The sequence below is a fragment of the Coffea arabica genome, chromosome 10e (assembly GCF_036785885.1).
Source record: "Coffea arabica cultivar ET-39 chromosome 10e, Coffea Arabica ET-39 HiFi, whole genome shotgun sequence".
Lineage (NCBI taxonomy): Eukaryota > Viridiplantae > Streptophyta > Magnoliopsida > Gentianales > Rubiaceae > Coffea > Coffea arabica.
Window position 1 is genome coordinate 48,312,711 of NC_092328.1, and position 12,077 is coordinate 48,324,787.

The 12,077-nt window shown below is 36.6% G+C and overlaps 1 protein-coding gene across 1 annotated transcript; it reads right to left on the minus strand.

Annotated features, from left to right (window-relative positions):
* Positions 1 to 3,747: 3,747 nt before the first annotated feature.
* LOC113712467 (universal stress protein PHOS34) lies at positions 3,748 to 6,785 on the minus strand. Its single transcript, XM_027235907.2, has 4 exons — positions 6,422 to 6,785; positions 6,198 to 6,301; positions 5,749 to 5,867; positions 3,748 to 4,244 (listed from the first exon to the last, which is right to left on the minus strand). Exons 1-4 carry the CDS (start codon positions 6,609 to 6,611, stop codon positions 4,166 to 4,168), a joined length of 492 nt encoding a protein of 163 aa, XP_027091708.1. The 5' UTR covers positions 6,612 to 6,785; the 3' UTR covers positions 3,748 to 4,165.
* Positions 6,786 to 12,077: the final 5,292 nt, after the last annotated feature.

Sequence of the window (12,077 nt, forward strand, 5' to 3'; positions counted from 1 at the left end):
GTAGGCCTAATAATGACAAAGCTGCGGGATAGTCTAACTGAACAGAGGTGATCATGAGAAGCTTCCACTCTTACTGCGCATAACTACATGAATGGCAATAAACTGAACATCATGTACATGGTTCCTTATCCGGTAATCTCTGAAACCAACAACCGTTGTGGCTGTTGTTGGCCAGGGGCTTTGCACCATGCCTGGCAAACCAGGGCTCGAAGCTAAGCTAGCTGCCAGGTTGGGGGGAAGGGAGGGATTAGGGGAGAGGGGAAGGTTAAAAAAAAAAAGAGAGAGAGAACTTTGAATTTATTTCACTTCCAACTTTCAAGTTCCTATGGCTCAAAATGGAGGGACATTCTCATTTAGCTTTTCTTCTTTGGACAATGACAAGCATATTAATGTTGGGAAGAATAATTGGGCCAGTCCCTTTTTTTTTTTTTTTTGGAAGGGGACCTCTTCTTAAGGAATATGCTGAAAACCACTTGTACGTACTGCTACAATATGTCATTTGGTGTAGCAATTTGATTTAAAACATTATGCTTCTTCTGTATGCCGACATAACAAATTTGAATGTCCGCAAGCAAAAAACCACGATCTACGAGTATTTTCAGGTTATAAGTTTTTGTTTTAAAACTAATCACAAGGAAATATCAATGATCATGGTTCATTAATTGGTGTCACCGCCACACTTCTGTCCCACTCAGACCATGGTTCTCCATCATGGGTCGCGGTCGCATCGCGGTCACGATTTTTCTACATCCGTCGCGGTATATTGGTTGAATATCGGGTGATACACACATTATAGCACATGAAAGTTTCAAAAAATTTTGAAAAAATTACTAAAATTAGAAAATATCAAAAAAGACACAATTTAAAAAAATATCCGAGTCAACTCAGAGTTGACTCGGATATATAGATCGATATCATGCATCACGGATTCGAATCGGTCAATATCAACCGATTCAAAGCGAGTCGTACCATATCCGCGATTTGAAAATTGGTATTGTACCAATCTCCTCCGTTCCGATTACGGCTCAGCCAATGCGTATCGATATTGGCCGATATTGCGAACCATGGCTCAGACAGAATAGTGTGAACAGCTTGCTGGAACAGGCAGCAAGATTGTTCTATCAAGCGTCTGTTGCCATAACAAAAGTAGGAGTAACAAACTGCAGTTACTTCAGACCAAATGGCATGCATGCAAGGCAATGCATAGCCACACATCAAAAGCTAAAAATTTAACTTTGGAAATATCAAAACTTTCCTAGGAAAAGATGATCAGAATGTGTAAATAGCACTGGGGTCTGGAGATAACAGAAGAAACCAGTAATAGCCCGTGAACCCTTTCTATTGTATGGAGTAGAATGAAGTATACGATCCTTCGGAGAGATAATTGAGAAAGCCTATGTCCATATCAACTTAGGCACGAGCCACGGTCGGTCACGGGCGTTCATGCAAAGAAAGTCAAGAATTCCAAAAAAAAAAAAATCATCTCAAGAACAAAGAAAATCCCTATCACTTTGTGGGTCACGTGCAATTATTACTGTACCACTTCGATACTCATAATCTAACTGCTAGTGCCTATTGACTTTCTTGTCTCCATTTGTATAGTTCCCTGATGAACGAGGATGGATGTATGGCCTATTACAGCCAAAATATACCAGCTGTGAGGGGCTTCGAAGTTCACTTGGGATGATGCTGATCTACATTCTCTAATACAACACCCCTAAGGTATAGGAAATACTCCCCAAAACCCGACAATTGAAGAAAATAAAAAAACACCAAGAACAAACTTGACTTGGATATAAGCTTTTCTTGAACATTATCACCTTGTGCATCAGTCCAAAGAAAAAGGGATTGTTTTGCTGCCTTAGCTAGAACGAATAGCATTTAGCTTATCCATAATTGGTGGAGTGCTCTCGCCTGGATTAAGGTGAACAAGCAATTGTTTAACATTCAATAATTGCAGTTGCAACCATCTCTGTTCTGCTAATTTTTTTGTCTTTGGCTACCTTCTACCTCAAACAGTAATCACAGGTCTTGAATGACTTACATCTAGTTTGGTAATCACGCAAATCCTATACTAGTACCCTTAGAAACGAAATTCAGTATTAGAAATAGGTGCGAAAGGAAATTTTCAACTGCAAATGATGAACTTCCTTAGTAAAAATGTTAGCTGTTAAGAATTTTTTGACATTAATTGCTCTTCCAGCTAGCTCAATCATTTCTTTAATCTCTTATTTTTTGTGGGAGTGGAGTGTGGGGTGGAAGCTGATAACAAACTTTTATCAAGTTTTAGAGTTCAGCTAGAAGAATTAGAGTAACTCAAAACTCTTTCATACAAACTACTTTAAACAAAAAAAATTCTGCAAGATTGAGGCTTGCCAATCATCATCCTCAATTAAACCTGGTTGGCACTTGTTTCAGAATCTGACTATATACCTAAAGCTAAATAGTTGAGACAAATACTGGGAAGTCGATTACAAGTGACTGCACCAGACTTGTATACCAAACCCTTTTGAAGCATGTCACAGCAGCAACGTCCCCAACACGTTGCAGCTATTTCTTGAAGTTCTTACTCTTTGCTAGCACACATTACTCACAGGAAAAAGGTATTCAAGCACGACCAAATTAGTAACCAATAATACAAGCAATAAGTGGGACTAGCACCCAGAAAAATGTAAAACAATTGAGAAAGAAAGACAAAACCTTTCGCCCTCAACTTATCAGTGATATATGGAGGGGTCCCATAGCATTCACGAGATGAAATTCCAGCATGCAGCTAATAGTCTCCAAAAGATTGTTTTGTGGCATGTCTCCTTATTCAGACGTCAAAATTGTGTCAGAATTCCTACTGGAAGAAACAACGCCTAATTAATTGACGTAACACTTCAAGCACAACGTGTATTGCAGAACAAGGATTCATATTCTTTTTTACTACACTTGGTTCTATAAGGTGTTCTACGAAGGAAAAAATTTTCTTCAGGGAAGGATTGTGGACCATTTTATCTGTTGCAATTGTGAAAATAGTCATTCGGATACATGAGAAGCAAGAGAAATAAAACCCAATGGATAGTTTGAAAATGTTTAACTTTCAATTCAATTTATTTTATACTGTAAGATATTACAATCATTTTTGTCATAGTGATGCCTCCACGCCACCAACCCCGCAGACAAATCTAATTTACGAGATTTGCAGTAATATTCTTTTTGTTTTGTTGTTTAAGTGAATATTTATGATAATGCTTTTCTATTTGGTAAATTTATCTATATCCTTCACTCTGGCATCCCTTGTGGTAACTTAAAATTTCATGTATGTAATGCACCAGGATGTATACAAATCTGATGCCGAATTCTGAAGCTAGATTTTTTTTTTTTTTTTTGGGGGGGTCTAAAAGTTGAAACAAGAGAAGAGAAGATTATGAAAGTATAACAAGCCTATTGAAGTTAATTTACTGGAACAATTAATAGAGCAGGCTGAAACAGTATGCATGTTACATGGATTATGGCAGTTTCCTGCTTCGCTGAAACATTCTTTACATAGTTTCAAATGTACGTAGAAGTGCTAAAGAAACAACTGGGGTATGACATTCTTTAATGAGCTTGGGAAAAGGATGATGGATTCTACAGCTTGGATTTCCATTTATCAAAAGGGGCACACATAATAAAAGCTGAGCAAGTGGTCTCCATTGATAAGTTTCAGTGTAGAAGAAAGCCTAGGACATCAAAAAGAGGGTGTCTTTTTCGAATGACAAATGAGCTCAACAAACTGTTCTGCATATTAAAATTGAGCGAAATAACATCCATATTTACAAATTACGGAAATCCATAGTCAGAGAGGCATGAATGAAATGAGCATCATCCTCATCTAACTATATCAATGGATCAACCGTTCAACGTACAAAGTGCAATATTACAAGCCCAATTGTCCAAACCCAGAGTTTGCTTCAGTATAATTGTCATACATATGGGAACAACAACAACAAAACAGAGGCAGAAATAGCGTTGATGCAGATGTACAACGAGAGCATTCCATCCTAAAGTTTGATATCCATCATGCAGTTGAAACGTGAACAAATCCTTTTATGATAAATAAATCTCAAGATGGATAAACTTCCATATACACATGCTGTGGAGACTTTTCAGCAAAGATTGCCGAGTATGTGAATTGCCATTAAGAAGAGCCCTTAACAATCATGACTGGGCATTGAGCACGGTTACTGCAGTAATTGCTGACACTTCCCAAAAACATCCTGCTTAAATAGACAGAACGGTCAAATTATTCATTAAGATAGATTTATATAAGCAATGGCCAAATAATATATAATGAGGAACATAGCTCAAAACTGAAAGAATTCCAGGTATAAAACTGCAAATTTGGAATACGTAGTTGCTGTTATGAGTTGCCCGGAAGATGCTAAAAACAGGGCTATAATTGCTCTTCCATCTTAAAAGCTTTGTCCAGGGATGGCCTAACCAACATTCACTCAAAGGAATTACAGTTCAAGCCATCCCGACACAATTTGGGCTGTTAATAAATGGTCATTTTCATAAAGTTGATGAACTTTAAGAGAAATATGTAAACAAGCTGACAACAGTTAAATAGAAACAAGAAAGGAAAGCCTACAAATGACTAATAAAACTCTCAATTTTAATGTTTCATCTAATAACTTGACTTTGCACACACTTTCACATGCACAGAAATGGGCCGTGCTGCCACAGTGACAGAGGAGAACAAAAAGATATAACAGAAGAGAATGCGCATTAATGACTTGAGCTCCCATTTACCACATCCACTAATCATGGCAGACAATTGCTCTAGTGATAACTTCCAGCTGGAAGCACTTATACAACTACTTTTTGTCTGATGAGTGGCCTTCCAATTGGCTCAATGCACCATTAACCTCTATATGCTCCTTTTCTAGTGTCATTGGCAGCTTAAGAACTGTACAGAGAAGCAATTTATAAATGCATGAAGCTAGAAACATCAAGTCTCGTTGTCGTAAGGCCAGAACAACAAACAAAAAGTGAAGGCCCTAATTAACGAAACTTTATATCCTAAGAAAATCCACCAAAAATACGACTTATGTCTTGGTTAATAGCTAAAAGAGGCTAGCCAAAGAGCTAGCTGCCTCAAATTGTCCCCAAATTGCCTCAAATTTATGATGCCTCAAATACCTTTTTTATGATGCCATAGGCTTTTGAGTATCATTATCCAAAGTAAATCATTAGCAGAAGCAAAATTAGCAGACATATTGTTCAGATATAACTATGCATCTTTCGTCAGATAGAAAAACAGCTTGCAATACTGAATTGCTTTCATTTAAGGGGAATGAATCCTTCACCTTGTTGTGTCAAGCCTAGCAGTCTAAGCAAGTTCATGAACAAAGCATGCTCAAGCATGTTCAAGATTGAAACGGGCTCATTTTTTAATGAACCAACCAAGTTTGAACTTTTAGGTAATCTCTGTTGTTAGTCGTGCCAATAAGAGCTTCGTCCACAAAAGCTCACATAAATACCAAGAAGTTACTTTGTTTTAGCAAATTAGCACCTCCAAGAGACAAATCCAGTAATAAATCAAAGGACCCCAGACCTTTGCAAGGTTATCAAGTAACAATTAGGAATCCAGGGGTGGACTCATGACGCGTTCTGTGAAGCTGGATGCCTCTCCTCTCTTTTCATTCGAGTGGCTTCCGTTCCTCAACAACTTCACAAATTGATTTCTCAATGTAGAATTATAAGATTGGGAGAATTTACCTCTTAATGGGACCAAAAGCGCGTGACCCCATCACCAGTAAATCAGCATGCAACTCCTCAACAACTTCACAAATTTTCTCCTTTGGATCCCCAATAACTACCTTGGTTTCAACTTTCACCTATTTTCATTTCAAAAAAGGAAACAATCAACAAGTGCCATTGCCACGTTCGTTTTATTCTATTCTTTGAACTCTCCAGGTTCACATCCAAAGTAACACGAAAATTTCTGTTAACTCTACCATGAAATTCCAATAAAGTCAAGAACTTTCTCACAATCCAAAATCAAGGCATGACTAAAATCACCTCACTGACCAAAAGTAGCAACAGTGAAGTAAACCAGGTTAAGAAAGAATAAAAGATCCAAAATTTAACTTCATAATACAATGAAATTATCAGATGATCAACACACAAGCACACTGATGAGTGAGAAAAATTAAGGAAACACTAACATTTTTTTCAGAGCAAATCTGAAGAGCATGCTGAAAAATGGCGTGAGTAATCCGCTTTTGGTGAGCTTCAATGGCGGCGGTAAAAGCCGGCACCTGGAAATCACCTGCTAATAATAAATTAATCAATAAACAAAATCATCAAACAAATAAAATCCAAACAGTTACTACTAAAACAAAAAAAAAACCAGGATCGCTAAATGAAAGAAGCTTTGAGTAGGCTTAACTAGGACCGCCGAAGGGGATGGGACCGGGATTAAGACCAGTGGCGATGGACGGCGGCGATTGAACGTGGAGGACGACGAAGGATCCATCTTCGGATTTAAGCTTGACGTTATCCAGCGCCCATTTTAAACCGCTCATGCTCTCTTCGCTGCCATCAACGGCCACGATTACGCAACCCAACTTCCCGCTCATCTCTTTGATTGTTTTTGGACTTTTCGATTGATTGGAAACTGGATATTGGCTTTGATTATTCAGGGGTTGTGCCTTTTTTGGGAGCTACCTTACCTCCCTCTCTTTGCTGGCTGCTGCCTTCTCTCGAATTTTCATTTGTCTTGAATCTTGATTGATGATTGCTTCCCTTGCTGTAAAAAGTTTAAAATTAAAAAAGAGTGGTTTTGACGGCTCTCCCTCCTTTTTTTTTTTTACCCCACTTCATTTTTACCGCTGAAGATTACGCGCCAATTTGTGAAAACGGTAGACGAGCGAGCCCGTAACACTCTGGATGAGGTTGGGCCTGAAACTCGCGCCATGTACACCAGACAGACTTGCATTGCATAATAAATGCACATGCATGTAGGCCCGGCCCAAAGCGCAAATTCTTTCATTAGAGTTGAGTAGGGTGGTAAATGACCAATGTAGTCACTCACAGTGACCCAAAAAAAATAATAATGATAATCTTTCGTGTAGAAAATGGTGCAAATAGTCCCTCACGTATAGCAAGTGTACTAATTTAACCTATAATCTATTTATGATTGAATTTTCGAGCAAAAAACGCATGCCAAAATCGAGTGTTCATGCTGTTCAGAATGAGAATGAGAATAACATTTCGTTTTAAAAAGGTCCTCCGCCACCAACTCTTCTTTCTCTCCTAACCTACCACCAACTTGCTTCACTCCTCCCCTCCTTCTCTTCCTCCTCCCATCTCCACTACCGCCAATCACTCTCAATTCTTCGTTAAAGATAAAGGAGAATAGAGGGCGATGGGGAAGGGTGGTTGGGAAGAGGGAGGGGTGGAAAGGGTGATAGAAGAAATAGGTTCTAGGATCAAATTAGTATTTTTGTTATGTCGTGGTATTATTTTTTATGGGAGGGACCAAAAAAAGGTTTCCCCAAAATGTGAATGACCATTTTGGTAATTTTTCCTTTCAAGTAATATCATCAAATGTGTTGCAAATTTCTTTAGTTGTGGCTTGAGCCCTAGTGTCTGTGAGAGCCTAAGTGGCCTGAGTTGGACCAAGATTTACTCTTCCTTTTCTTTTCAGTTTGAGCCAAACTCATAGTTGACCTCAAAAAACTTACATGAAAGCGCTAAATTTAAAGTGAATGCAGGGCCTGCACTAACTTTCACGCCTTTGTTAGGTCATAGGTGATTACAAATATGAGGCGTGCTTCTACCTCATGTTACATATCACGCCTGTCGGTCCATGCAGAAACTACAGGATATTAATCGAGCTCGAGTCGAGTTTGATTTGAGCGGCTCGATTCGTTTACAGCCCTATTTGTAACCATTATAGCCTTGGTTTTGACTGGAAATACCGGACCATCATACATACACATTGCGATCTTCCTCACTGTTTCTAGTTAACTTGTCATTTCAAATATTTGAGTTGCTTTTGATAAGATATGTTTTTAATTCACCATCAAAGATGCATGTTGGCAATGCAATATATACACTTGCTCTCTTTATCCCTTTTTTTTTAAAAAAAATTCTGTGGATATTTATACCAGAAGGTATCATCAGTTGGGATGCCATACACCTTGTTTGGATTGTATTTTTGGAGAACAATTTTTTTGAGGTTCTCTAAAAATAGTTCTCAACGCATTTTCCAACCAATTTTTTTTACTAAATCTTTACTTCTTAATCTATCATTAATTATATATATATAGAGAGAGAGAGAGAGGAGCACAGTTTTCCTTTCTTTTCCCTTCAATTCTGCATCTAGAATGGCTTTCCTTTGGAAAACTCCCCGTGCAATTTGGCTTCAGCGGGCACGTTTGCTCAACTGCTTTCTTGTTTCACTTAGGCAAGGCATCACGGCAATCAGCTGCTTATATATGGCCTTCTGTCTTTGACTTTAAAAAAGAAAGATTTACTTCCCCTATAATTTAATGGTGGAATCCTGCATCAGCTTTTTATTATTTTTTTATGATTCTGTGATCGCGATCGCATGCATGCTCTATCATTAATTTATCATCCTTTACTTCTTTTGGCTGAGATATGAAAAGTACTGCTCCACCTCACTCTATTTTTTTTTAAACTTTATGAGTATTATTTTTTGCCTCCAATTCTTGGATTTGCATGCTTTGGCCGACTAAGTTTGTTTGGATTGAGCATTATTTACCCAATTTTATTTGTTTACATCATCATTATAATTTCTAATACACCTTTTTATCTTCCCAATTATCTTTTTATCTCACATACATCACATCACAAAAAGTGCTACAGTAAAAAAATCCCAAATAACTTACAATCACTGATTCAATTTGGTTTGTTTGGATTGTAAATTATTTGAGATATTTTTACTGTAACACTTTTTGTGATGTGATGTACGTGAGATAAAAAGATAATCGGGAAGATAAAAAGGTGTATTAAAAATTATAATGATGATGTAAGCAAATATATTTGGCCGACTAATACTACTGATTCAATGTATATTTTACGTGGCTTATGAGTTGAACGACCACGTATTAATAATCAAGTTTTAATTAATCAGAACGTGAAAAAGATTTTCTGGCTTGATTAGGCTTAATCAGATGATGGCTCTGTGCCTAATCAAGCCAGAAAATCTTTTGTATTGAACTCTTGCGGAGTTCTTGGTGTTGGTGAAAAGAACACATGCTTTATTAGGTTTCCCAAACGCAATACTTGATTTGGATTGTTACTGATAGTTTAATGCTACTTACAGCATTTTTATTGAAATCTTGATTATTCTTCATGATCAGGTAACGGTCGGATTGACCAAATTAGCCAACCTATTACTTGATCTTTTCATTAATCACTTGAAATCACTACAGGATCATTTGTGGTATAATATCTCTCGTACTCTGATATATGATGACGATCGAAATCGAATTCATTCAAATTATTTTATACAAAAAAAAAGGAAAATTCCCCCACCTCCCCCCTCCCTCATTAATTTTTTTTAAAAAAAAGATAAAAAAGAAAGGGTGTTGCTGTCATCAGAAGTTGATCAAGAGTTGGAAGATCATGCTTCCACAGTCAGCCATGACTCATGAAGAAGTCGTACTACAAACTAGGAAATGGGGACGTACCGCTTTGTTGACGAATCACATGGGCCTTAATGCTTGACCCATATAGACAAATTTGGAATTTAGAGCAAAAAATTCGTCAATTTCCACGGGCGTGCATGTTCCGTTTCCGTCCTTTTACCAGTCACACATTTATTTATGAATGAACGACCAAAGCAGAGAAAATTTGAATTAGCTGCCCCCCACCCACCTCGACGTCAAAATTTATGAACAGAAAAAAAGAAAACAAAAGTCAGGGCTTTCATGATCTCACGCAGGAAAAGAAGAATACCATTTGCCTCGTTGATTGGTTAATACTCCAAGTCTCCAACTACAGAATCTTCCATGTTAATATGCAACGGTACCACTATAAATAAAGGGATAATTTCAGAATTTCGACTATTTCACTTACCTCCCTTCAGGTTTTGAAAAGTACACTAATCTCCTTTGAGGTTGTTTATCTTGTAATATTTAGGTTCAATCAATAATTAAAAAGTGATATTAGAAGAGAGAAAATAATATGATTTTATTATTACCCTTTATCTACTATATTATTTAATTAATTTAATACCAACCAACATATTAAACAAAATTATTAAAAGCATAGGAATCAAATCACATATAACATCAAAAAAAAGTATATTATTTTATATTTTTCACTAAATACAAGATCCAAATTACGTTTTTCAGTTACATACCCATTATCAAACATGATCGCCAAAAAAATAATCAAAAAATTTGCAACCAAAATATTACGGAGAACAATCTTTAACATAAAAAAAAATATTCTTATCGACATATTATGGTTAATTGCTGAGATTTTGGTGGTATTAAAGTTTGATTTTTGTAATATTTTGGTTATAGGTTTTTAAAATTATTTGTTATTGATCATGTTTGACAAATGAGTTTGTAATTGAAAAAAGCAATTTGAACCTTACATTGAGTGAAACGTATAGAACAACATACTACTGTTTTTGATGCCATATGTGATTTATTCTCTGATGATAAACAGCAAATTCTAGTATTTTCTTTAATGTTTGGATCTGTATTAGATTAATTAAACAATTTAGTAGATAAGGAGCAATGATGGAATCATATTATCTTCTCTCTCATAATATCACTTTTTAATTGTTAATTATACTTAAATGTTATAAGATAATAATTTTTAAGAAAGGTTAGTGTAATCTTTAAAATTTGAAGGGAGACCAACGAAATTATCAAAAATCGAGAAGTTTCTGAAATTATCCCATAAATAAAAGAGGAAGAAGATATGGGGTTAGTGATACATTATTTTCAAATCCGGTGGCCCTTTTGATTAGATTTATCATTCGTACAAACGCAGCCAATTTCCACCGTCCGATGCTTGGGATCCTGCCAAATTTGCCACCTGCCATCCATCAGTCTCCTTCACATGCATTCCCAAGCAAACTTCTGATTCCCTCCGTTTCCTTGGCATAATTATGGAAACCATATACCAAGAATCTTATCACCTTCATTTGTCATCTACGCAATTAGTCCATAATACTTTTCATACGCTTCAAATCGTACCATAGGACTTGAATGGGGACCATTCATGCTTTCTCGCGGGGTCTCAATCCGAATTCCATTTTTACATTCCATTAATGCCTACATGGCAATGCAACCTAGAAAGTTCCTTCAAGAATTCAAAGTTGTCCCTTTTCTTGAAATACGTGCTCATCTTAAGCGCTATACGTACTAGGTACTATATTCTATTGATTGCCACGTGTACATGTGAAAAATCTGTAAAAATTCCTGTAAGCGCGATCTATGATCTGAATGTGTCGTGATTGTAGTAACGATGATCGGAACCAATCTATCCCGACTTGATTGTAACCTTTTTTTTTTTTTGGTCAATTGTCGTCCCTACTCCTATTCCTACTCTATTTACAGGGGAGGCTCAACTGAGTCTATGGGGACCAATGAGAACAGAACCATCACCGAGCCAGACGGGTACATAGTGCACCCGTCTGGATTTGAAGCAGAGCCACAAGAGTGCCATTTTGGTAGGAGGCAAGGGTTCTTGCCTCCCACCCCACCAAAGCCTTAAGGGCTTGGTGGTGGCATCCGAACTTGATTGTAACTTTTTTTTTTTCCTTTGAGATGATGTGAGGTGAAAATATACTCTCCATTTGAATTAGCTGTTTTTGAAAATATTTAAAAAAAAAATTTATTATAACAATGTATATGAAAATTTTTACTATAAAATTTTTTTAAAATATTTGATATATTATATGGATGAGATGTTTTTTGAATTATTGTGTATTATTATACTGTATTTAAAAAATTCATTTTTAAACGGAACAATAGAGCATTCTATTAAAACATTGCCAAAGACAGTAAAAAAATTGGTTCTCTAGCTCAAAATGAAATAAATCCTCATATGCCCAA

What these genes read in the sequence shown, in the direction of transcription:
- LOC113712467 (XM_027235907.2), bottom strand. Translation starts at nt 6,611, where the DNA reads ATGAGCGGGAAGTTGGGTTGCGTAATCGTGGCCGTTGATGGCAGCGAA. An exon ending in AGATTTGCTCTGAAAAAAAT is followed by an intron (nt 5,868 to 6,197) that starts GTTAGTGTTTCC and finishes AAATGAAAATAG; the next exon opens with GTGAAAGTTGAAACCAAGGT. An exon ending in GCTTTTGGTCCCATTAAGAG is followed by an intron (nt 4,245 to 5,748) that starts GTAAATTCTCCC and finishes CTATTTAAGCAG; the next exon opens with GATGTTTTTGGGAAGTGTCA.